This window comes from Haliotis rubra, unplaced genomic scaffold (genome assembly GCF_003918875.1).
Source record: "Haliotis rubra isolate DU_JTF1 unplaced genomic scaffold, ASM391887v1 Scf5, whole genome shotgun sequence".
Taxonomy (NCBI): domain Eukaryota; kingdom Metazoa; phylum Mollusca; class Gastropoda; order Lepetellida; family Haliotidae; genus Haliotis; species Haliotis rubra.
The window spans coordinates 1,050,402-1,078,068 of NW_025767190.1; the positions used below are offsets into that span (position 1 = coordinate 1,050,402).

The window sequence follows — 27,667 nt, forward strand, 5'->3', positions numbered from 1 at the left end:
ATGAGGTTACCGACTGTAGAAGAAAAGTGTTACCATGATGTTACCAACTATAATAAAACTGTTACCTGTACTTTTAGAGATGGTGTTACCGTGTTGGACCTGTAACCGGTTGTTTTATAGATGATGCAACTCACTTTCAAGCACGTTCTGGAATGATTGCTTTAGGAGACAGTGTTACCGACTGTCAGACACACATTCTCTTATTTCTGGAATGGTTACTTTAGGAGACCGGGTTACCGACTGTCAGACACACATTATCTCATTTCTGGAATGGTTCATTTAGGAGACCGGGTTACCGACTGTCAGACACACATTCTCTCATTTCTGGAATGGTTACTTTAGTAGACAGTGTTACAGACTCTCGGACACACATTCTCTTATTTCTGTAATGGTTAATTTAGGAGACAGTGTTACTGACTTTCAGACACACATTCTCTTATTTCTGCAATGGTTAGTTTAGGAGACAGTGTTACCAACTTTCAAGCACATATTCTGTTAGTTCTGTAAGGGTTACTTTAGGAAACAGTGTTACTGACTTTTTTAAGCACATATTCTGCTAGTTTTGTAACTTACTTCAGAAGAGTGCTATTGACTTTCAAGCACATATTGTGTTTGTTCTGTAAGGGTTACATTAAGAGACAATCTTACTGACATTTATAAGCATTTATTCTGATGGTTCTGTAATGGTTACTTTAAGAGACAGTGTTACTGATTTTCAAACACATATTCTGTTAGTTCAATTCTGACCACCTAATTCATTTAGTAGCTTGTTAAGACCAGCATCAGTTGATGGGGACTGATTCTATCCCAGAATCCCACTGGGTCAATCTGCTATCAACAGCATAGTTGAAGAACATGAAAACCTCTATTTTTTTCAATTGGTGGATGTTAGGGAGTGAGTGAATATGGTTTTACGCCGCCTTTAGCAATATTCCAGCAATATCACGGCAGGGGACACCAGAAATGGGCTTCACATATTGTGCCTATGTGGGGAATCGAACCCGGGTCTTCAGCATGACGAGCCAACACTTTAACCACAAGGCTACTCCACTGCCCCCTGGTGGGTGCTAAGTATCCTTAGCTGAAGGTAATTTCTTCAATGTATTTTTCACCTTTGTTAAACTCTTAATGAGAGTTTATCAGTTAGCAAAAATATTTGTGTCTCTGCAACAATATTCCATCCATACCACAGTAACCTTAAGATTACCCTGTCTTGGATAGTATATCTGAGTTCTGAGTACCATGTTTACATTTGCACAAAGGACCGCCTCCGTGGTGTAGTGTGACGTTAAAATATGGTACTTGTTGGTCCCTGCCTGGCACTCGGCATTAATGGGTACAACAAGGACTGGTTGGCTCGGAGTCAGTATAATGTGTCTGAGTGGGGTATTCATGCTTCACTGCGGCATGGTATCTCAGTGGGCTAGCACTATAAAAACAGCTTTATTCTGGGCTAGTACAAGCAGCCACACATACATATACACACGCATGCATGTCGTCATATGAGTGAAATATTCTCAAGCACGACGTTAAACCCAATTTCACCTCACATTTGCACAAACCCACATACTATCATGTCTGAATGCCCTTACAGAATGTTTAGACATCTTTTGGTCTTGAAAGTGTAGAAATGTAAATTGCAAAGTGTCATATCTGAGAATCTTTACCAAACCAAGAGTGGAGTGCCAAACAAAAGTTATTTATTGTTTCATGTAAATCTTTTTTTGAAACACACTGAAGCCTTGTCCCTTTTAAGATGATTGAATGATCGCATTCACAACTTAACCATGACAGACCACAGAACTTTGAAATGTGTTATTTACATAACTTAGACAATAGAAGGAAACTAGGGCAGCCAAAAATGGACCTCCTTTTGAGACTTAAAGCCGTGGAATTGAAATCTCTTAGAAATAAAAACAGCGCACAAAAAATACATGTACTCAACGAACCGCTCAACTACTCACAGTCAAACAAACCCAAACTTAGCCTAGCTAGATTCAAGTCATAATGGTAGAAAAGTGCTTCGTGACCTTTGAAACTCTTTATGTACAGTAGCCCTGACAGGATATTAGAAAGGAAACTTATGGTTCTAGCAAGTGAAGTTTCATAATCGCAACAGTTTGTACTGAAGACATACAATACACAGTTTCGCTCAATGTTAGAGATGCGCGGTTTCGGATATGATTATTCAGCCATTTCCTCTAATACTGCACATTCCAAAGGCTACGTAATAATGATAATGCGCACGTGTTCGCGAGTTACCTCCCTTTGCCCGTGTCCCTGTCCATGTGCGAGACATATAAGAGCTAATAAAACGCTCATTGACATGTTAAGAGGTTGTACTCGGTCAAAAAGTGAAGTTATTGCTTTCTAAAAAAATGTGAATAAATTAATTGGCTGGGAAGTGAATCATACAACTTTGAATGGGCACGAAGTTCTACTTTTGCTACAACCCTGACGATTGTCTGCTCCTGCGCAGTAGTATTCATCCGGGGTTTTGGTATGGAACATTTGTAATGGCGGTCAAGGTGGCAACTAGCATGATTGAAATATAAGGATATAGCCATCTGTCCGTCTCGTATTGTGGTTAAAACTACCAAGAGAACGCGAATTAATGTCAAAATGAATCAGAATGCCTCTCAGGAAAATGATAAAGATGCAAAGGAAGTGAGAACTGTCGAGATTGAACAGGGGCAGACACCATCATTACAGCCGTCTGTGGAGAAATCCCAAGTATTGCCGACTTCTCAGTCCAATTTTGGACCCGATATGTCGGGTAGTGATGATGACGAAGCTTCCGAGGTATGACATCATCATAATAAGAATCTTAAGGCTAATGCATATGAATTCAATGCCCTGGTAATGGTTGCAGATCAATACATTTGCTGATGTAAATGGGGAATCTGATTTGGCCATGTGACCAAAAAACATAGGAAACTGAAACATCATCAAATCTATTAGCTTGTCACAAGCTTTAAGATGTAGTTATGCATGTCATTTAAATGTCAGTTATATTTTAGTTGTCAAACTACCTGCTGACTTGAGCATTATGCTCATCCATGCCTTAAGAAACCCTTAATTTTTAAGTCTTTTAGGAAACTTGAAATTTCTAAAAAGAGAGTAAAGGTTTGTTTAATGTGCATGCATTGGTAATTAAATTGGTACATGTAAAGTATTTGAAGGATGACAATTATCACCTGAGAGAAACAAATACTACTTCCCGCAAATTCATTTTGTTGATACAATAATCATGTATAATTATCCTGGCATACCCTATTTTGGGCCAGTTGAGACAACATTGTTGATATATTGAGTAATGAATAGATTAAAACATACGTTTGTGGTCATATCAGTAGGTGATGCCTTCAGCTATAGAATTTAGCTGTATATTAATAGGAAAAGTGCCCTTGATAAAAGGTGTACCTTCCTTATCTATAAACTTTCTCTGCACTCCAGTGCCAGAACTATTTTCTGTGAGCTTTAGTGGTTGGCACCTTTCAAATACTGTGCTTGAACACTTTGGGATAATACACCAATTTAACCTCTCACCATCACTTCTATCAATCAAAACACCTCTCTGGAAACCTACCTTTTCAATCAGTCATATCCAGTCTAAATCTAAACAGCCCCTGCTGCCAGCCCCATTTTCCCTGCTGTAGCATAACTTGCTTCCAGTACAACACATGTAACACCATGAGCAAAGTTTTGTCATTGGAATCTGAATAATGGAATTATTTCTTAAGTATTGCTTCTAAAGGATTTCCATGAATGAACAACCATGTATGGTGAACAGTTGTCAACATTATTCTTGCAGGCTGGTATTTAAACTTCAAAGGTAATTGCAAGTTTAAAACCTTTTTACACGGTATGAATGCTTGTCAAATGATAATAATTTATTTTAGAGTTTTTCACAGAAGTAATTTTTCACCCTTTTCATCATGTCACAGGGACCTACATTGAAGTACATTCTGAATGATGATGGACTGTTGTACATTACTTCACACGAACACTCAAAGTTGAAGGACCTAGTGTGTACATTGTCAAATCAGCAGCTTTGGTGATGTCACAGCTCAAATTATTACATCAGATATCACTATCCATATGCCAGTTTGAAAACAGTATTAAGCGATGAAGAATGAACTTGGTTACTATAGGTTTGTTGGGTTTTTTTGCCGCACTCAGCAATATTCAAGTGATATGCCGGTGGTCTATAAATAATCGAGTCTGGAACAGACAATCCAGTGATCAACAGCATGAGCATCATTCTATGCAATTGGGATACGATGTCATGTGCCCACAAAGTCAGCGAGTCTGACCACCCAATCTCATTAGTTGCCTTGTTTATCATTGAACACCATTACATATGGTTATAGATGTTCTCATGCATTTATTTATTTTGTGCCCTTACATGTTGTAAGAGTATGAGTTTTTTTTCACTGGGCTGCGCGTTCGGAATTGTATCAAAACTAGAGAAACTGTATTCTTAAACTTGCATGTGTGTGAGTGCCTAAGTATATCGTCAAATGTATGAATTTCTGTTTATGCTGTTTTACAGAGGTATCAAGTTATGTTTCTATTAATGCTATGATGAATGACTGCCCAAGTATGCCTACTATTAGTATGATATGGACTGCACTTAACAAATTATACATCCAGCTTAAGTATAATGTTGATATTGTAATGTTCATAATCCTTGAAAAAAACAGTGCTACTGTCCTCAGAAAAGTTATCACCCTTTCTTCTGTTTCCTTTCTGAAATATTCATTGTATTAAGCTGACCGAGATGTTTGTGAAATTGTGTTTATCTCCCTCTGTATAAATGTTTTTGAGACAAATTCTGGAATGTAAATGAGCTAAATTAAAATGAGTTGCGTCCATTAGCACACTTCAACAGGGGATTGGCAATATATTGGACCCAAGCAATAACTGGTCCCAAGCCAGTACAGGTATTTGGAAGGATGATTCTAAAACAATTATGTCACGATCACATCACTGGAAGCCAGTGTTAAAAAGAAATAGTTTAGGCAAAATGTTTGCATGACAATTACATGCAATGTTAGATATATATTTATGCAGTAAATTTATCAATCAGTGAATCAGTGTCATTGAAAGTGAATGTGAATTTTCTTCAGAAACTGTCAGCTACTACCTGGTTTAAGATTTTGGCAATTTGTATTGTGTAATGGTGTGCTATAATGTCTTGTTCATTACCGCAAGTCAGCCTCACACAAATGACACACTGCACCAGCCTAATGAAACAATTTGTGTTTGTTTTTTTAACTGAAATAGGAAAACTGTCCATTCAAGATGGAAGGACAAAATCATGCCGATTTGTGCAATAGTGGACTTTATGCTGTTAATCACTCTGGATAATGGATTAATCCAATTGATAATCACAGCCCTAAAAGATTGTTAGTTATATGTAATTCGGTGGAGTAGTATAATTCATACAATCCAAATAAGTACATGTGATATAAATTAAAGGAAAAATGGACCACTTTTTAGATGAATGATGGGATTTACTTTCCTTCAAAACATTCTTTCCTGTTTGATATATGATAAAGGTTTGTTCAAAGGAGATAAGTTGGGTTGAAAATAAGCTTGTAAAGATTATCAGGTTTTAAAGTGTTGTGACATGACCTGTTGCATGTTTAATTAGAATGGCAATGTCTTCTGTTTCTGTCCTTGGCATTATTGTACATAGCAGTGTTTAGTCTTTCTTGATAAGAGTAAATGAATAATTAGGATTATTTATGAAGCAACTTTACACTGTCATGTTAGACATAAAGGTAAACTAAGCTAAGATTCTGGATTAAGCTAAGTTTCTCAAATAGAGAGTTGACAGCATAACTGATGCAAATTATGCTACACTGTGATGTATATGGCTGTATGGTACGTTACGGTTAGGTCATTATCCAAGGCAGTAGGCATATCTCTTGAAAACCCCAGCATGAATTGAAAGTTAGAATAGACCCCCAGCAGTCTATACTGGTCATGAATGGATACTGAATGAATCAGGTGGTCAGGCTTGATGACAGAGCAATTTTGTGTCATCAAACTTCAACAACATTGATCAATTGTCACAACATTAGTCACTTGATTGACTGTTGCAGGTTCAATTATTTATGTACTGCCATCACATGGTTGGGATATTTCTGATTGTTCTTAGTAAAATACTTAATTTTAGTCTCTATTTTAACATGTTCCAGGGACAAGTTTGGGGTATCAGCTTATTCAGCGGATTTGTTAATACACCAGAGCTACAGATAACTTTTTGGGTCATTGAGTTGTGTACTCACTTGTGGTCATCTCAATTGGGTATCCTAATTTTCCTCTGAGTAACCACATAAATTGTACCCACCTCACTCAAACTCAATTGGGTATTTTGTCATTTTCCATTAATTGTTAAAATACAATAAAGTTTAAATGTTAGTGTTTGTTAGTCATATTTGATCTGTAATATGAGAAACAATAAGAATGACTGCAAGTTGCCTAGTTCATGTCCTGAAACAGAACCTCTCAATATACCTCAGTTATTTTATCTATCCACCGGTATGCAAGCTAAGATTTGATACTTTTGTGTGTACGCATGTAACATCACATCTATTGAGTATTTACAAAAATCCAAGCGCTCTTGTACACAATGGACTTAATAGGAATTGAGTTTTCACATAAATATTTGCGTAATTTACGCAGATACACAGCTTATCTATACCTCTGATACACCCTTGTATAAATTTGTTTTATCATGATCATCAGCAGTTTTGCAAACTGATTATACTTTTAAATAATATGATGACTTAAGAGTCTAGTTTTTAAGCAATGTAGTTTTTATGAACATAGAGATTTTTCTGGGTTACATCTTCTTTTTATTTTTTAAATTTCTATGTTCATCAAATAGCATCTTCTAAAATGCCAATCGTATCTAATGTAGTTTTTAGTTTTTTTCCAGCATGTCCAATCAATTCAAATAAAATAACTCTACCAAATCAAACTAGTCAATTGGATTATATGGTAGATCAGTTTGCAAAACGCGTTTCACCACCTGCAATGTAATGATTGAAATGTGTAGTTGCCATGTACAATACTAGTTTGTGTGATTTTTTTCACTTCACTGCCCCTTAAAGGCCCCACACACCAGCAGTGCTGGGCAGTTTCCGACTAAGGAATCAATCAAAATCTGTGATGCTTTGTTTTCCATTTGTTTTAGTTCAAGTTATTGGGAATTTTAAATGTATTTATACACGCTGAAAATTTGTAGTCGTTGAATAATGGATTCTCATTGTCTAAGGATCTGTTGCTGTTGCAAGTGTTCCTAGTTGATGTATTGATGTTGTAGTGAAAAACAATAACTAGTTTCTATAGGGCTGGTTGGGTAGCCCAGTGGTTAAGCGTCAGCTTCTCACGCCGAAGATCCGGGTTTGATTCCCCACATGGGTTCAATATGTGAAGCCCATTTCTGGTGTCCCCCGGCGTGATATTGCTGGAATATTGATGAAATATTGCTAAAAGCGGCGTAAAACCATATCCACTCACTCACTATGATAGTTATAAATATTATATGATCATTGTTTGTTTAAAGCATCGGATGCAAACAGAAAATCATATGTGAGTGAAGTAGGAAATCTATTAAATTGATTTTTGTTTTACCTCTTGCCACTGTGAAGTTTTTCAATATCCAATATCTCAACTTAAAAAAAATCCTGATATCTTGTCGAAACAAACCATACACCTGATTCATTTTTTACATTGTGGCCTTGTGAATTTCGATTTTGAACCAAATAGAAACAACATGTAATTATTCTGAAAGCTTGCCTGTCACCTAGTGCTTCAAAACCGTTGTTTTATGCCAGGGACACACTCTCTCATGCATATTCCTATATAAGCCCAACACAAAGTTGAACTAAGTGATAATCATAAATGAATTTGGTTCATGATGATGAAAAGAATAATTGAAACACTGATGACTCTGTAATTTCTCGACTCATGTAAACACAACTCTCTAAGGGACTCCTGAGGTGATATAGATTGTCATTTCAAATGAGTCAGGTCACATTGAATTATATGATAAATAAATAATGTGATCTTCAACATGTCCATTGCATGTGAAATGTCACACTCTCGTCAACAGTCAAGGTACTGCCACTGCCAGCATTTCCTTGAGGACACATACTTGGTACTTAATCTATTTGTCAAATTTCTTTAGTGCACTTTTTACAAGGGCTGGATATTCATATCTTCAAATATTAGGTATTGTGTGCTGCAAGTCTGACACACTGTCCCGTTTGAATGAATTTTTCTTGACTATAAGGAAAGACATATTATTTATATTTAAACTTTACAAAGGTGTTTGCTTGGCTAATCAATGGTAGTCATTAAAACATTTTACAACACTTATGTAGGCTATATCATAGCTGGATGGGACCAAATGTTCTGGAGGTAAAGGTATTTTCGTTTGTTCTTGGTTAATGACAGCAATTTTCAATCTGTGTCATGACAGTCTACAACTGATCAAGTCTTGACCAGACAAACCAGCAGATTGTCATACCAGAGTATAGTGTGGACATGCTGTCAATCAAGTCACTGAGTCGGACCACCTGAGTCATTTCTTTTGATAAGCTAGCTAACTTGGTACCTGACCCTAACTTACAACCCCCAAGGGGCAGAAATCAAGTAACCTACTTCATCAATTATTTTCATTGTCTGTTTGTAAAAACATTATGAAGCAGCTAATGCTTAATTTGGTTTGAATTTCAGCAGTCTTTTACCACTAACCCAAAACCATCATCATAAAGTTGTGTGATAATATTTAAAACATCAAGTCTTGATTGTCAACAGGTTCCATTGGGCATTAGGGCTACATAGGTTGGAACATTATGTGATTGGATCACTGAAAATCAGTGATGACACCACATATTAGTTTGTGTTTGCATGAATTGATGCCAGAAGACTACTTAGAGCCAGTCTACCCGTGAAGGTCTGGGTTAGAATATTGATCTTCAGTAACCCATGCTTGTCGTAAGAGGCGACTAACAGGATTGGGTGGTCAGGCTCGCTGACTTGGTTGACACATGTCATCGGTTCCTAATTGCGCAGATCGATGCTCACGCTGTTGATCACTGGATTGTGTGGTCCAGACTCGATTATTTACAGACCGCCGCCATATAGCTGGAATATTGCTGAGTGTGGCGTAAAACTAAACTCACTCACTCACTAGAGCCAGTCTAGTAACTCTTAGGCACGGACAACAGTTCCACTGCAAGCCTCTTGAACAGTAATGGCAAGATGAAGCATGTTCATCTGAATTCTCGTTACATATTTTACGAACATAATTATTTTTTTATTCACGAGCATAAGATTAATAGCATTGTTTCGAAACCAGTACCATGGCATATTGGATATTTTGCTGAAGTAGCACAAATGTTATCGAGGATATTATAATCGTGTGTATCTGTTCTCATGATATGTATTGAAATAGTTTCAAGTTCTGTTGATATGTCAATACTTCTATCTGTGACAGATGTACATCAGTGTCCACTGTGACTTTAGTAAATGCCCGCAAGGCAGATTTTAATATTTATTCATGTGCTTGGCTTGGTTGAACTTGTCAAACACAACATACTTGTGATTCACTGATGACAGACCATCCTAAGCCATCTTCTCAAATGGGAAACTGGTCTTAGTAAGGTCATTTTGTAATGAATGTTGGGAATGATTACTTTTAATTGAAGTTATGATAAGCGGTTTGAATTTTCCATAGTTGTACATGTTAGTAAGAATCTCATTGGTGAACCTTTAAGTTATGCTTGTGCTCTATATTATAGACGGATGTAGACCTGTCTTGATCCTGATACTTTTGTCAGTGAACAGAAGCTATCAGTGTCAGGTCTAATGTGTTTGAATTGATGGTAATCTTTTCATTTTCCCTCTAAATATGTTTTCTGACTATCAGTCCTCGCATTAATTTTGTTAACCCTCGCTAATTTCAGGTTAGAATTGGTCTCCAACAATGTATTCTTGTAGGACTCAACTGAAGTGGTCATAGCTCATTGCAATATCAACCAGTGGTTTATCGGGTTCAGAAATATCTGTTTAGGATATGGCAACAAACAGACAATAAGTAACAAATCGTCATTTGTTTTTGTAAGATCTGCACATCATTAAATAAGTCTTCAGAAAATGATTCATGTCCCAAATTGAACATGATTGCTGTGTGTTAAGCAACACTGAATGTGCTACCAGTATGTACATAAGTACAGAATTGATGAAGCAAAAATATACATTACAGCCTGAGGAACATCCTCGATAATCTCCAGGGTATACGTTACGATCACTCTCCACTATACCTGAATGCATACACGGCTTGGCCCGATAATTATATTACCTCCTTTTGCTGGCTCCACATTCTCACAGTAGCCAATCAGCTAAGCCGCCGTTACATCCAAGCTTGCCAGTGTCAACAAAAATAGCGGTCGCGAAGGTTTGTTCGCAGTGCCACTCATATTTTTTGGGGAATCATACAGACAAATTGACAGATCTGCAACATTAAAAAAATATATGGAAGAGCTCTTCTACCTCTTTCAGAGTACCTCTGCATCAATTGTGTTGCCAAGTTTAAATGGTTAGATAATTTAAGAAGCGAAAGTGAGTTGTGATTGGTTCGCTCAACTTCCCAGCGTAGACACCTGATTGGATAAAAAGCCAGCAAAGGGAGGTAATAAAATGCATCCAGGGTATAGTGGAGAGTGATCGTAACGTATACCCTGGAGATTATCGAGGATGCCTGAGGAATGAACAAGAATAATCATCATGCCAGATTCTTCACAAGAAACAAAGTTCTTGCAATTATAGAACTTAAATCTGAAGTTGAGTACACTATACCAACTCATTAGTCTACTGGACCCTCATATTTCCTGTAAGGTCCCTTGAAATAAGTAATTGGGTCCTCTGGGTCCCTAGTTTGGAAGGTCATGGTAGAGGGCTGTGATTACTAACTTTGTTCTGACAGAGGGAGAAAAGTCTCAGTGATGTTTACAATTTGATTGTCCTGTTTCAGGTGGACTCCTTCCTCCTTGATGAAGGAGACAATGACATGGATGATAGTGAGAATGTATTAGAGCCAAGTTCCAAGTTCCTCCTTCACACTGAGAGTGGCGACGCCCAGGGCCTACAGACAGTAGACCCAGAAACTCATGCTAGATTAGAAGCTTTGCTTGAAGCTGCAGGTAATAGCACCTAGTCTGTTGTATTTCATCATACAGGTACACTGAACCTGCATTACAGTAGCAAGTTGTAATTGTTGTAATGGCAGATCAATATTGTTTCTTCAAAACTGGACCACACCAATGGTCTAGTGGAAAGAAAGAGCTTTTCCCCACAAAGCAGAAGGTCATTGGTTTAATAACTAGTCGCATCATTCCTAGGGATGTTAAAGGTTTGCACTTTTTATTTTTCTGTTGACATGAAGGGGTTATAATAAGAATTGGTTGCCTAAGTATTGGTATGCATTGCGTAGAGTGTCCATGCTAAACTTCATGTGGTAACTTAGTGGGCTAGGAGTATGAAACCAGCATTTGTCCAGACTAATACAAATGGAGACTCACCCACATGCATGCACATCACTACATGAGAGCAGTAATCTATTGGTACAGCGATTTGATTACTTGACTGTTTACAAGTCGTCGAGGCACAGTATTGTTTCTGAAAGAAACTTGTAATTTGTTTCTGTGCTGCCATGTTTATATACACATGCTGAATTTTGCCCAATCAAATTTAACTGAGATCATATGCTGGGGGAAGCGGTTTCCTTGGTATTCAGGATTCCCAGGACAAGGGAAACCCCAATGTGTCACTATCACGTAAATCAATGACAGGACACTGCTTGAAATCAGATTGATATGTTTTAGATGAATACTTCTGTAAATGATTCTAAGACCGTACACCATTGCTGTGGTGGGTATCTGCTATGTTTCCTAAATTATTTCCTACCGTATCATGCATGTGGAGCCCTGTATAATAAAGTCCTGTGGCAGTGTGTTGACTGAGATTAGGCCACCAGCAGTCGGAAGAACCAACCAAAGGGCGATTCGTATGTCACATAATAGATTTTGATCATATCTCGACTTTTTCTCATCTACGAACCAGGTGTTCATGTGCACCAGATTTGGATAAAGCTGAAATATTGCTGATTGCAATGGAACCCAACATTCACATGCTCACTCAGCCGTGTTCTGACACTCGTGTACATCCTGGAGACTGCCACATTCCATTCAAATGATTGTAAATGTCTTGTGGCATTTGAACTGTTCATTGGTTTGTAATTGTTGCCCTAATTGTAGTCTGGCTCTCAACGACTTTTGACTTCTGATCAGAAACGCTACAGATGCTTCATCTTTCCTTAGGGGCTTTGTGGTAACCTAGTGGTAAAAAGCAGTCGCTCATCATGCAAAGACCCGGGTTTGATTCCCCACATGGGTACAATATGTGAAGCCCGTTTCTGATGTCCGTGGCTTGATATTGCAGGAATATTGCTAAAAGCGGTGTAAAACTAGACTCGCTCACTCACAAGCAATCTGATTGGTCTGGTCAGCGGAAGCATTATTTCCAGAATGACTTCATCAATACTCGCATAAAATTTAGAAATCGGTCTTTATTGAAGCATTACCATTTTTCAAGTCAGTGCTGGCAGTGATTGAGACATTCTTTCCATTCTTGCGTAAACAATGATCTATCTCCTGATCACAACAGATTTACCAGTGCGCACTTGGTCAATAACAACAAGAGTATGTCCTTTTTCCTCTAAACGCAAAGCTTTCGTCTGATAGGTGTCAGATTCATAGAGTAATCCATCCCACAACAATTTTCGTTTTCTTGTTCTTTTACTGATACTATAAATACTTCCACTCAGTGGACCAATCAGATCACTCATGAGGTAGTAAGTATGAGATAGAGGATGTTTGGTTCAAATTTGGGGACATATTAAGTTAATGAAATGGGTGACAGTTCATGGAAATCAGGCAGGATTTGTGGGGAAATGTATAATTGAGAGGTACATATGTATAGTTTTGAATGTCACTGAATTCTTAGTGTAAATTTCGGCCTGAAATCGAAAAAAGTCGCTCCCAGCACGATAATTCAAGATGGCTGCTCCTTTACTCTCTCTCTCTTTGTATATATATGTGTAGATCTATGGTCTCTGTTTTACCTACATAGTGATAACAGGTTCCTGTACATTGAGTATCCCCTGTATTCATCAGATTTGGGCCAATCAGTATTTTATATCTTACCACAATTGAAGAAAGGAGTTACTGGCAAACCTTATGCAAATAATATTGATGTTATTTCTGCTGTGGAGAAATTTTTACACACCCAGTGTAAATCCACACTAGTGAACTCCTATCAGTTCAGTTTGGTTGGCAAAAGTTTGGACCGCTGAGGGGTTGATGAGAATATTATATAGCACACATCTTAGGCTCAGAACTGTGTAAGTACCCCTTGTACATCAAGTTTAAAAACTGCTTTAATAATAGCCTCTAAGTCACGTCATTCAGCCCTCTTGCTTGAAAGAAGAAACACATAACACATTTCTTGTGGAATAAATCAATAAGCAATGTGTGTGACCAATTACCTGTGTAAGTGATATCAATGCTTCTGAAAATGGATGTGGCTAAGCAGTACATGTCTTAATGATGTAAAAATCAGGTCTCACTGATATAAATTGACCTACCTTGGTGCACTTATTTGCAGTTTTTATTTTATTGATTAAACCATAGACATTGACTGAGTCTAGTATGAATTGTGGTCTGTCGGATTAAAATTACTGTTCAAAATGAGTGTGGTCTCAGTATACCAGGGTATTAAAACAGCTATTGTGTTAAATACAAACAGTTTGTGTTAAACAATGAGGTTTCAATTTAATTTGCTCTGATTTCCAGGAATTAGTAAATTGTCGTCCAAAGATGGAAAAGCCTTGACGGATCCTGAGGTGCTGCGGACATTGACGTCATCCGTGAGCAGTGCCCTGGATGAGGCTGCCCAAGCTCTACACAGAATGCGAGCAGAGCAACAGAATCAACTTGCCCCAAATGAATGGTAAGGATCATGTATATTCTGATTTGTTGTTGTAGAAATACTGTTCCTTTCTGTTTGGATTTAATTGCCATAGTATATTAATCTAGGGACACACTAAATGCTAAATGTACCACAAGGGATTAGTTAACAAATCAAACATTACTTTAAACCAATATGAAAGATCTCCAAGGTGTGCATGTTTGTTTGATTTAGAAGTAAGACAATAAAGTTACGCTGGTTTTGTTTTAAGATATGTAGATTTCTTCATTGTATGTAGAAATCCATGCACAGTTCACCTTAGATGAATTGATGTGATTGTGTTTTTCCAGTGCAAGATCCCTTGCCGAGGCTTGCGGTGAGGGAGATGTAAATGTACGCAAGTTGTACGATGGAGGCAATGTGCCTGAACCGGAAGAAGGAGAAAGTTTGCTATCCTTAGCATGCTCTGCAGGATATTATGAACTAGCACAGGTGAGGAGACGCTGAAAGAGACATTGTAAATGATGGTATCAAGGAGAGATGAATGCTGTTTCTTAGCAGACCCAACACAGTTGTGATCCGATGGATCTCTCTCTGAACAAAAAAACAAACCAAAACCCCAAACCCCCCCCCACCCCATTTGTTATTAGGGGAAAAGTTTATCTCATGATTAAGTTGCAAATTGTTTGGTTAACAAAGTATAGTAAACTTTCAAGCAAAGATGGAAAATTGCATTTCACCAGTACCATGGATACTAAGGTATTGGATGGGGTATGGTTATAATATACAATAGAAACATTTAGTCAGGACATCCAGGATTATGTTTTTCGTTGCAGGTCTTGTTGGCTATGAAAGCCAATGTGGAAGACCGTGGAATCAAAGGTGACTGTACTCCTCTGATGGAGGCGGCTAGTGGTGGTCATGTAGACATTGTCCGCCTCCTGATCTCCCATGGAGCTGATGTGGATGCACAATCCTCTGCAGGTAGGTGCTACACCAAAGATTAAGGTGTTATGTTTTTTTTAATGAGTAGATTGTTTTCCCCTGTGTTAGATAGCTAAGATTACAGAAATTGGTTTTGCATGGTATCCAATGTTGCATAGAATGTTTTGTCCCCCGCCACAATGCGGAACGTGGGACTGTATTCTAGCGGCGTACGTCTGGCCCAATTCTTGTTAACGCGATATCTCATGAACTGTTGTACCCAATGTCTTCAAATTTGGTGACAGCCTACATTGGGGGATTACCCAGACACAAGTTGATTTGGGTGACCTTGACTTGACCACTTTTCAAACTCTTGTTAACAAGATATCTCATGAACTGTTGTATCCAATGTCTTCAAATTTGGTGACAGCCTACATTGGGGGGATTACGCAGACACCAGTTTATTTGGGTGACCTTGACCTTATCTTCAAGGTCACCACGACACTTTGACCGCTTTTCAAACTTATTTAAACGCGATATCTCATAAGACATTGCACCCAATGTTTTCAATTATGTTGACAGCCTACATTGGGTGATTATGCGGACACCAGTCTTTTCAGGCATCTTGTATGTGACCAAAAAATAAAAAGTAGTAACTATAGATATTCCATTCTTTAGCGAGCGGGGGAATTAGTGTTTAACCGAAAACAATTATTCACTAACTCAGAGTACCAATAGCTCAGTGCTTTCTACAAAATTTGGTGTTTGTCTGCAAATTGAATAGATTCTTTTCACAATAAGGGTTTTATATTGTGCAATTGATTAGAATTTAATTTTGTGATAATATTTCTTTTTCTTTGGCTCATCCCTGACTATTTTAGTATTAATGATATCTGTAGTGACTTTCATTGGAACTATTTCATGGTACAGATTGTTCAAGGTTGCCTTTTAGCAGGGCTAGCCTAGTGGTTAAGGTGTTCACTTGTAATGCTGAAGACCCAGGTTCGATTCCCCACATGGGTACAATGTGTGAAGCCCATTTCTGGTGTCCCCCCGCCTGTGATATTGCTGGAATATTGCTTAAAGCGGTGTGAAACTAAATTCACTCACTCACTCAAGGTTGCCTTTGTATTGTCACATGAGCTGCACTAAGTAGACAGTTTTTCTTTGTGAAGTTTAAGCTGATGGATCAGATTGATAATTTCTTTGACCTACTTTCAGGCAACACTCCTCTCCACTACGCAGCCTGTGGTGGGTACAAGGAGGTTGTACAAGAACTGATCAAAGCTAATGCACGAGTGGAGGTGCACAATGAGAATGGACACACACCCCTAATGGAAGCAGCCAGCGCGCTGGCCATGTGGAGGTAGCTCGCATCCTGCTTGACAATGGGGCTGGCATCAATACGCACTCTAACGAGTTCAAGGAGAGTGCACTCACTCTAGCATGCTACAAAGGTATTGGTGTTCTTTTGGTTGTATAAAACTGTTAACATAATATTTTTCTCTATCCTTTTCTGATATCTGATTTGATGGTTTCATTTTTTGAAAGAACACTGAAAAGTGTTGATAGTTGCCTTGATACTAACTTCAGGGAAGATGTGTACAGTGTAGAGAGCATTCTTTCATCCTAAAAAAACTTCCAGGTTAAATGCCCAGCATGGGTACTCCCTGATGTGATTGATTGTTGTTCTTAGTGACTTCAGAGTCTATTCAAGTAATTTGCAACTGGATGAACTATTTTATTGAATTTCAGGTCACCTAGAGATGGTGAAATTCCTTCTGGAGGCGGGAGCTGACCAGGAACACAAGACGGATGAGATGCACACAGCGCTGATGGAGGCATCCATGGATGGCCATGTGGAGGTGGCCAGACTGCTGCTTGACAGTGGAGCACAGGTCAGTCACACTATTCTGTGGACAAACCAAGTGGGAACTAAGTCGCTAGGATGATTGTCGGAAATGCTGGAGCTTAAGTGGCATATCAGTACGAGTGGATCTTTGGTCAGCACAGATCCTCAGTTATTACAAACGAAAATGCTGACAGTAATTAGGATCATTAATGTTCTTAGAACCAATTTAGAACATTTTGACTTTGAAGTATGGGCCTTGACAAAATGTTATCGGATATTCTTGTTAATATTTTCTCACCTACACAATGCACTTTTCTTCAGGTCAACATGCCTGCTGACAGCTTTGAGTCCCCACTTACTCTAGCTGCATGTGGAGGTCATGTGGAGCTGGCAGCTCTGCTGATTGAGCGTGGAGCTAACATTGAGGAAGTCAATGATGAGGGCTACACCCCTTTGATGGAGGCTGCACGAGAGGGACATGATGAGATGGTGGCACTCCTACTCTCTCATGGTAAGTGGTGGATTACCATCGTTATCAAGATTTCCTCAGTAAATATTATTACTAATTTGTTGGGTTCATCTTAATTATTTACAAGCCCTCTCAATATTTGAACAGAAAATTACTGACAGGTGTGAAAGAATTTCCACTGAAGCTAATATCAATAATCTGCAAATCTATTTTCCCACAGATGCTGATATTAATGCACAAACTGAAGAAACACAAGAGACAGCCTTGACCTTGGCATGCTGCGGTGGCTTCCTGGAGGTAGCGGACTTCCTGATCAAGGCTGGTGCCGACATTGAGCTGGGGTGCAGCACCCCTCTCATGGAGGCAGCTCAGGAAGGACACCTGGAGCTTGTCAAGTATCTGCTGGACCATAGTAAGTTAAAATATTTGCACAAAGTCACATATGCTCAATGTCAATTAGAACAATCTGTTAGCATGTATTGTCAAGAATGGCATTCCTGTCTAGACAATAGTTCAAGATACCAGTTGTATAGATCACATAAGAGCTTAATTCAACCAGAACTATATCTATCTGTAGTGACATCTAGAAATATCAGACGCACACTTGTCAATTTTCGATTGGGCTTGTTAGACTTATCAGTAAATAAGGGCAGACGATTTTCAAGACGTTTAAGGATATGTCCAATTTTTAAACTTATCCTATCTCACGGTATGCACCTCTCTTCTTCTTCTTCTACGACCATGTGTGGAAACGTGCTGTAGGCTAAATTGAATCAGATCTTACTGGCCTCTGACCCACCCTGACCTCTGCCCCCACTCCGACATCAGCACCTGTCAATCATCTCCGTAAGCGTGCAACTCGCTCAGATGATGATGTGACTACCTGTGCCTGTCATTCTCTTTCTTGTCGCTACGTCGTGTGGACGTGTGCTTGTCTCAGAAAGTTTGATTGTGTTTCTACAATGGGAAAATCGAATCGCAATAGTGCTAGAAAGGGCAAACATTGCGATAAATGCAACAGCGACTTCTCGGCAGCAGACCCTCATGCTTTATGTGTTGATTGTTTAGGACGTTGTGAGTGGTCTCAACGTTGCACTTTTTGTGCAGACCTCAACGATGATGCTTGTTCTGAATATCACCGGGTAGCTTGTAGACGCGTGGGATCGTCGTCAACCATCTGAGGGTCCTTCTGCGTCCCGAGGTTCTAAGACAGAACGCCGTAAAAAACTGCAGTCCGACGTTCGAAGTCGCCCGCTGAAGATTTTCTAGGGGAGGCGTGGGATTCTTACCTCAGTGAAAATTTACTTTTCCGTTCGCATGCGTCTAGCCCCATCACTTTAGAAGACTCTTCACCACCTAGGGTTGTTGTGTTGTCTACGTCTTCTCTTCAAACCTGTCCCTCTTCGGTGATACCTATTCCTCAGTGCACTTCTGTTCCTGAGGTGGGGGTTTCTCGTGCGGCGCATGGTGTGATTACTAGCATTACATCTCAAGTGACTCTTCCTTGCAGTGTGGCGCTTTCCACTTCTGTGGTTGATTCTACGCCTGTTTCCCATTCGGGGCTTGTGTCGAATGAGTCAATTGCTTCGGGTGCAGTGGATGGTTTCGGTGCCGCGCTCTTTCATATTCCGGTGGGGTTGACAAGTGTGTCAATGATTCCTAGAGTGCCTTTTTTCCACGTCTATCCCTTATCATGTACCGTTGGGTTATGGACCACCACGTTATTCTAGTGCGTCGTTTGCTGCTCCAGCACCGCTTACATCAGGACAGTTACCTGTTGGTAGAGCGCCGCTTGTTACCGATCCCATGATGTCATTCAGAGCGCCGCTTGCTTCCAGTGCAGCACTCTTTTGGCACCTCTGCTTCAGCGCTTACTCCTGATGTTCTCGATTCGGCGCTTCCTCCCGGTGTTCCCGGTTCGTCGCTTTATTCCAGTGCTGCCGGTTCGGCGCTTATTCAAGGAGGCTTTGGTTCGGTGCTTACTCACAGTATTCCCGGTTCGACGCTTGCTCCTGGGGCTCCTGGTTCGGCGCTAAATCCCGGTGCTCCCGGTTCGGCGTTTATTCATGGAGGCTTTGGTTCAGCGCTTACTCATAGTTCACTGGCTTCAAGGTTGACTCATGGGGCATTTGGTTCGACGCTTCCTCAGGGTTCAGCGCTCACCCCTCATGTGTCTAGTTCAGCGCTGGGTCCACTAAGCTCAGCTTTTGCTTCCAATGCCAGGGACCCTACGGGTTCATCGTTGCCTCATGGGGGTCAGCTGGATGTCCTTCTGCTCTCAGTGAGGTGCCTCGTCATCCCTTAGTGTCTGCGTCTGTTTCGTCGGTTCCTCCTACAACGGGATCATTGGATGATGATATTACGTTGCTGGGAAGTAAACAGAAAGCCTACTCGCCGTTCCTGGTGGAGGATCGTGAGCTTTTGCATCTGGATGGTGTCATAAGGAAGATGATGGCGCCACTCGACATGGTGTTGACGACTACCGAAGCAGTGGCTATGTCGGTTGCACATGCTACGTTTCATCAACAAGCGTATATTCGAACGGCTATGGTCTTATTGCAAGAGCAATTTCAGACCATTCTGGATCAGTTGGCTCACTTCTTTTCATATGTCAGAGCTGTGCGTCGCAGGGGGCCTTTGCACTTATCCTCATGGGAGGATAGGTTCCGTACTGATCTCTTTCGGCAGCCGTGGTCTGGCAGGTTTCTTTTCAACAGGGCGATTAGAGATGTCGCCAACAGAGTTGGTCAAGATGCTCATTTACAAGTGTCAGTGGAATTGTTAAAATTCCAACGTTTGCAGGTGGAGGAATCGTTGTGTCGGCGACGACCATCCCGTTATGTTCCTGTCAATCCGGACCTGCGTGCGGGTTCTGCTGCTTCCTTTCGTGGAAAGGGATCCTTTGGCAGAGGACGGTCCAGCCGTCAACGTCGGGCATTCTCTGCTTCACAACCAGCTTCCACTGCCGACCAGTCCACTTCGCAAAGGCCTCGCAAACAGTGACTTGATGACATTAAAACGCGACTGGGTTCTTCCACCTCCAGTCGTGCCCTTTCTGACTTTCCCAGTAGGCGGCCGGCTTGGGACCTATGCTCCCAACTGGATCATATTGGGAGACCCTTACGTCCTCTCCATGTTATCCACAGGGTTTCAGCTGCCAATCATCGGGGATCCTCCTATCACTTTACTTCCAGATCGCAGAACGTATCTCGCTCAGCAGACGGCTGTTCTTCGAATCACAATAGACACCTTACTCAAGAAACTAGCTATCGAATCCCTGGTTCAGGCTCCGACCGTCCCGGGGTTCTATTCTCCAATCTTTCTGGTCACCAAGAAGGATTCGGACAAACTGAGGTTAATCTTCAACATGAAGATATTCAACGAGAGGTTTCTGCAGCCTCCGCCCCATTTTCACATGGTATCGGTGGCACTCCTCAAGACCATTATCAAGACGGGAGACTACATGGTCAGTTTGGATCTCCAGGATGCGTACCTGCACATCCCGATCTTCCCGGCTCATCGCAAGTTCCCTCGGTTTATCTTCGAGGGCACCCACTATCAGTGGCATGTCCTCCCATTTGGAATTTCTTCGACCCGGGGCTGTTTACACGGGTAACGAAGCCTATCACAAGTTTCCTTCACCGCAAGGGAATAGTGTTCGAGGCTTACATCGACAACTGCATTCAGGCGCAGACCAATCATGCCCTTCTGCTTCGTCACATGCAGTTTGTGATACAGCTTCTTCGCCAATTAGGCTGGTTAACCCATTCAACACCGCAGGCCGAATAATCGGCCACAACGTTATGAGTCCCCAGACACCGGAGGCCGATTAATCGGCCAGGCAGTAGTCACGTCAAAATGAGACATAATTTTAGGAACCTACCTGACTTTTGATTCATATATCAAATCTATCACATTTCACAATGTCTGAAAACACTTATTAAATTTCAATTTATCATATATTATCAGCAGAATTAAAATTATAAACTATTTTTCGCAATATTATTGAAAACAACGATTCTCGGACACATGCTTCGGCAGCGGGTCCACAATAACATTGTCAAAAGCAAAGTAACGATGTTTCGAGAAATTATTAAATAAATTGAATAAACTAATGAATAAAATCAACAACAGCATTCATAAAGTTGTCAAGCGTACATATAAAATTACTATTTCCATCTTTTGTGTCGCGATCATGTAATGCAAGTCAAGTCACTGACAAGTGACATCTCGACTCTAGCAGCCTCAATCTTCACGCCGGACCACGATGTTTAATGCGAAAATACATACATGAAGCATTTTGTCACAATTCATAGCCTAGCGATCACGTCCAATAAGTTCCATAATTTACGTATTGGTAGCGATTTCTTGCTTAATATGTTCAGAATAGCATTATTTTACCCAAAACTTTTGTCCAAATCTAAAAGATTTCGTTTACTTAGGACGGTATCCATTGCCGTAATATGATTGGCTGCCTTAGGTCACGTGTCTGATTTTGACCAATCACAACCCTTATAGCAGACTGTGGCGAAAAGCGTCATTAGAAACCAATCTTTATCCAATAACATCACTTCTTACAACTGTGAAAATACTCTTGGCAAGGGTACAGTGATATTGTTGATGTTCAGAGCTTCGAAGCGATGCCCGACATCAAAGCGATTTGCAGCGCATGTTATTCATCTGAAGTGCCGAAAGCGGAGGTATTTTCAGTTGTTATGTCATTTTACCGGCGGAAAGCCGCAGATATCGGAAATAGGCGACCATACATATTGTTTAAGAAATCTTTGTATAATAATTTTCTGATTACGTAAAATGAAAATATAAAAGAAAAAGGCACGGGCAATTTATGACATGTCACAAATGGAAAAAATCGCCATAGTTTTTGCTCCTTTCGTGGTTTATCTGGACGTTACAAATGTAAACTTGCATTTTCATTCAAATATAATTTTATTTAAGTTGTAGTTGTATTACTTTAATAATATTATAAAAATAAACTTCATATTTATCAACAGTAGGATTAGATCTTTTAAATGGTGTATGGGATGTAGTAGCAATAACGTTTTACAAGCTTATAATTTCCTTCATAAACATAGGCTTCATCTATGACCTCAGAGTCTCTGGGAACTCGGTGTCATGGCAGTAAATGCCTCTGGTTGACTGGTGTTGAAAGAGTTAATCAATCTGCAGAAATCGGAACTAGTCCCTACGCGCCGTCTTCAATTCATTGGAGCAATGTTCGACACAGAGGTCAACAAACTCTTTGTCCCGAGGGATCGTTTTTGCAAGATACAGCGATTGGTCTCTCTGGCACTGGCGCACCCAAGGACTTCGTCAGTGGCAGGAGCTCCTGGGCCTCTTCACGTCGACTCAGGCGTTGACCGTCAGGGGTCAACTACAACTTCGTCCCTTGCAGTTCTTTCTAGAGCCTTACATCAGAGTGGGAGATCCCCTTGCCTTGATCACTCTACCTCTGGAGCTCCATCCCCATCTCCTGTGGTGGATGGAAGAATTGAATGTTTGCGATAGAGTTTGTTTAGGGCCGTTTGTTCCGTCTCACCACCTGTATGTGGACCCGTCTCAACACGGGTGGGGAGCTCATCTTCTCAATCAACAAGTGGCAGGCTGTGGTCTCTCATCGATCGCGCCTGTCACATCAACGTTCTGGAGTTCAGGGCGATGATTCTTGCAATCAGTCACTGGCAGGATGTCCTACGAGCAACTTCCCTCATAATCCGATAGGACAACGCAGCGGTGGTTTGGCATATCAACAGGATGGGGTCCACAGGGTCTACTCAACTGCTGCAGTGGACCCAACAGTTCTTCGATCTGGTGGACTCGCTCAACATCTTAGTCCGAGCCAACCACATTCTAGGGGTGAAGAATGTCATCGCAGATTCTCTGTCCCGGCCGACAGATGGAGATTGGAAATTACATCCTCAGGTGTTCCAGACCCTTTGTCTTCCGTTGACGACTCCGGCAGTAGATCTCTTCGCCATCCGATTCAACCATCAGCTGCCTCGGTTTGTGTCACCGATTCCCGGACCCTCTGGCTTGGGACCTCGATGCTCTAGCCATTCCGTGGGAGGACCTGAACGCTTACTCGTTTCCGCCAGTGGCCGTTCCTCCTCGCATATTAGAGAATGACTCTGCTTTTGGTCGCGCCCTATTGGCCGGCCAGAAGTTGGTTTGTAAACCTTCAAGACCTAGCCGAATAAGATCCCGTACCACTTCCTGTTCGACCCGATCTCCTGATACATCCTCACTCCGACCGGCTACATTGGTCCCCATTGACGCTCCATCTGCACGCTTGGCGCATCTACATTGGTCGTTAACGTCGAAGGGCTATTCTAAACGGGTAGCTACTGCCATTTCTACAGCGCATCGTACTTCTACAAGGTCACTCTACCATGACAAATGGAAGAATTTTGAAGCGTATTGCAGGGAGAAGGGCGTCTCATCCCCCACTACGGCCTTCCCGCAGATGGTGGCAGAGAACCTTCAACATCTACGAACCTCCAGAAAACTCAAAGGTTTTACACTATCTACCTACCTGGCTGCTCTTAACATTGTTTCTCGGGTGTGGTTTGAAAGGTCTAGACATGCGAGAGTTTTCCTTGGTTTGCGATGGGATTTTCTCGCCAAGAATCAGTTACCAGGACAGCCGGATCGCACATTCACGATTCCGCCGTTGTCCACTATCTTGGACTCAGATGACACTGAGGATCTGTCCTTATGCCCGGTGTGTGCATTAAGGATTTACCTCGCTGCCTCACAGGATCGCCGCAGACTGCGTAAGAGATTGTTCATTCCATTGTCTACTGCCTCGAGCTCGGAAGTCTCCCGTACTACCTTGGCGTTTTGGATGCGAACTACGATCCTGCTTGCTTATGCCTTTGCTGACCTACCTCCACCGTCGACGGCGAAGCCTCATGAGACTCGAGCTGTTGCCTCCACCATGGCTCTTCATAGAAATTGATCCGATACGGTGTTTGCTTCACACTACCTGAGGGACCTATCGGTTACAGACGTGGAAGGTCTACATCAATTCTGCCCCTTGGTCCTGGCGCAGCAATTGTCATCGGCCCGTCTTCGCAGATAAAGCAATCCTTCTTTGGTCGGTGTTGCTCTGTACATAATAAAAGATATTGATGTTATCCATGTCTTGGTACTTTTTATCCCCCGCAACGCGTTTTGCAGGGGGTATTAAAATGGACCCCGTCCGTGCACATTTGTCTTTACCGGAGCAGAACTCTAAAACCATTAAATATTTCTTCACCAAACTTGGCACATAAATTGGTCTGGTGGTGTACTGGTGCCTTTTGGTAGTTTTGGAATTCTGAATAAAATATTTTTGGCATTTCCATGGCAACAAGTTTGACTTAGCCTGAAATTGGTGATAGTGCTCCTTTCTGGAGCAGAACTTTAAAAACCTTTCAATACTCTCCTTCCACTTTTCTATATACACACCTAATATTTGACATAATCATAACTCGTAGACATAATCATGAAGAGTATTTTGCCATTGTGGGGGATATTGATGACTTTGTCTTCTTGTTTCCATTGGGATTAGATTATTCTCACCTATGGGAATAGGGAGTGTCTGCACTGTCATAAGTAATGACTTAATAGAATGTGAGGCCAGTCTTGTGCTACATGCAGAGATGATCGACAATCCGCTTACTGACCTCTACTCTCCGAGCAATTACGTCAGTAAAGTGTTGATTTTCGATTACCTACATGGTTTTCGAAGCGTTCTGCTCCTAAATCCTTTCTCACCTTGGTGAGTTAGGGATTGGTATGAGCGATTGACAGGTGCCTTGATGTCTGTGTGGGGTAGAGCAGGGACTGGCCAGGGCACTGGGGAGGTCAGGGTGGCGGGGCCAAGGGGTCAAGAGGAAAACCACCGGGAGCCCAGTCCTAGAGATTTGATTCAACCCATCTCAAGTTTAGCCTATCAGCTCCGCCTCCTCTTCCACACATGGTCATACCAGAAGAAGAAGATAAGGTGCATACCGCGATACTCTACCCACCTGAAATAGGATAGGCGTGAATATAAATATACAATTTATCATAAAATTTACAATTATGTAACTCAGAAGGCTATAGAAGATGAAATTCACACACATGGTCAGAGTAGAAGAAGAAAGGTGCATACCGTGAAATAGGATAAGTATATAAATATACAATTTATCATAAAATTTACAATTATGTAACTCGGCTATAGAAGATGAAATTCACTTCGCTTTTGTATGCCCACATTATGCTGATTTAAAAAAATATATCCCAAATAATTACCTGTTAAAATATCCTTCATCTGCCTTTGCTTCCATTCTATCCTCCAAAAATGAAAATGTAATACAAAATCTGTTATCCTTAGAAGAAATATATTATTATCTCCCGCCGCGTGTTTAGCGTGAACGGGGGATATAGTATTAGGCTCCGTCTGTCCGTACGACGTACGTACGAATTGGAATATCTTAAGAACCATTCACTAGATTATTTTCATATTTTGTACCTAGTATAAGTATAAGTCACAGTATAAGAAAGGTCCAACTCAGGTTTGGTGGCCTTGACCTTCATTTCAAGGTCACAAGGGGACTTTAACATTTTACATGCATGTTAAGTTATATCAAGAACCGTTCACTGGATTTTCTTCATATTCAATACCAAGCTTTATCTAGGGAAGGCGCAGGGCCCAGTCCATTTTGGTGACCTTCACATAATTTGTAGGGTCACGACGACACTTTGAAGATTTCAGCATGTTAACCTGAATTGTCAGCAAGATATTTTAAGAACGGTTCACTGGATTTTCTTCATAGACTTTTAAGACTTCTCTTGAATGTTTTTCAATAAGCAATTTCTTTAGTACTAGTTTTGCATATTTCATACACTATGACATTCATGTCAAGGTCAAAGTCAAAGTCTACAACTAAAGAACATCATGAACATTTATGAGTTTGATTTGATAATTTGCGGCGGGGGATTATGTCACCTTTGTGACAATGCTTGTCTGAACTGTAATTTCTTTGTGAAATATCTAACATGTGCTGTATATATACTTGTATTACTTGTTTATTACTCATTGTCTTTATAGAACATCCAAGGTTCAGTCACTAATTTGAAGTCAAATGTTCGAAGTATTTTAATGCACAAACACATCCTATATCACATCCTTTGTTTTCCAGACGCCAATGTCCATGCTCAGACTGGCACAGGGGACACCGCCCTTACATATGCCTGTGAGAATGGTCACACTGATGTTGCAGAGTTGCTTCTTGAAAGAGGAGCAGAGTTGGTGAGACTTCTTGCAATACCTACATTAACTGTGACTTCAGCATTTTCTACTGAAACAAATTTATTATGAAAGTCTCCCCAAACCAAACCTAAGCTTATGTTTAAATGTGTATCAATTCTGTTTAGATTTTGATGGTTTTGTTTCTTTCTAAGACAGCCTTCTTAATTCTTGCAAGTAACCTACCTTTATTACATGACTAATTTTAAATCTACTGCACAAAGACAAGGAAATGTACATGAATCAATGGGATTCAGGATACTATTTTCGGCACAACTGCTAAAGGATATAGTTCACAGTGATGAGGAATTAAGATGAAAATCTTATGGTTGTGTAATTTGTTTTGACAGCCAAAATAACAAAATCTGTACTAGTGTTGTAGTACAGTTAGTATTCTTAGAATTATGAAGTGATGACCCTTGTTTGATATCCTTATGTTTTGTAGAAGTGTACTAACCTTAATTTGTGCCTCTCAATAGGAACATGAGTCTGAAGGGGGAAGAACTCCTCTCATGAAGGCTGCAAGAGCTGGTCACCTCTGTACTGTCAACTTCATCATTATCAAAGGTACCCTGTGATATCTGAAAAGTGTTTTGTAACTGTAATCCAGTATTCATTCCGTATCTGGCGACCTCTACAGGAACATGTAAATACAATAGTAATGGTTCGGTGCCAACCAATCTCCTGGTATGACTTCTGAATAAGACTTGTGTCCTTTCAGGATTAATGACCAGTTCTTTCACTTTAGGAGCTGATGTTAACCGTGCAACAACTACCAATGACCACACTGTGTTGTCTCTGGCCTGTGCTGGGGGGCCACTTGGCTGTTGTCGAGTTGCTCCTTGCTCATGGAGCTGACCCAGGACATAGACTGAAGGTTTGTTTATCAAGTCTTCCTTTAGTGGATATATGATATATGATTCACCTTGCAAGTAATAAATACACTCTGAATTTCACATTTGGTTAGCCTGATACTCAGCCCTATCGAACATTCTTGTTGCTTATATTGAATGTCAAGTTTACTTTCAAGGTCATACTCTAATAGTAAGTTGTTTAGGTCGACCTTCATCCAGGATCATGG

At 40.6% G+C, this 27,667-nt stretch overlaps 1 protein-coding gene across 1 annotated transcript in view; it reads left to right on the forward strand.

Annotated features, from left to right (window-relative positions):
* Positions 1–2,495: 2,495 nt before the first annotated feature.
* Positions 2,496–27,667, forward strand: part of LOC124291818 (ankyrin repeat and KH domain-containing protein 1-like) — a 41,995-nt gene continuing 16,823 nt past the window's right edge. The window contains 14 exon segments of the mRNA XM_046728896.1: positions 2,496–2,802; positions 11,057–11,225; positions 13,935–14,091; positions 14,400–14,541; positions 14,886–15,033; positions 16,195–16,322; positions 16,325–16,430; positions 16,729–16,871; positions 17,147–17,336; positions 17,515–17,706; positions 26,480–26,589; positions 27,066–27,153; positions 27,335–27,396; positions 27,398–27,463. Of these exon segments, the coding sequence (XP_046584852.1) occupies positions 2,623–2,802; positions 11,057–11,225; positions 13,935–14,091; positions 14,400–14,541; positions 14,886–15,033; positions 16,195–16,322; positions 16,325–16,430; positions 16,729–16,871; positions 17,147–17,336; positions 17,515–17,706; positions 26,480–26,589; positions 27,066–27,153; positions 27,335–27,396; positions 27,398–27,463 (1,881 nt within the window). The 5' untranslated portion in view covers positions 2,496–2,622.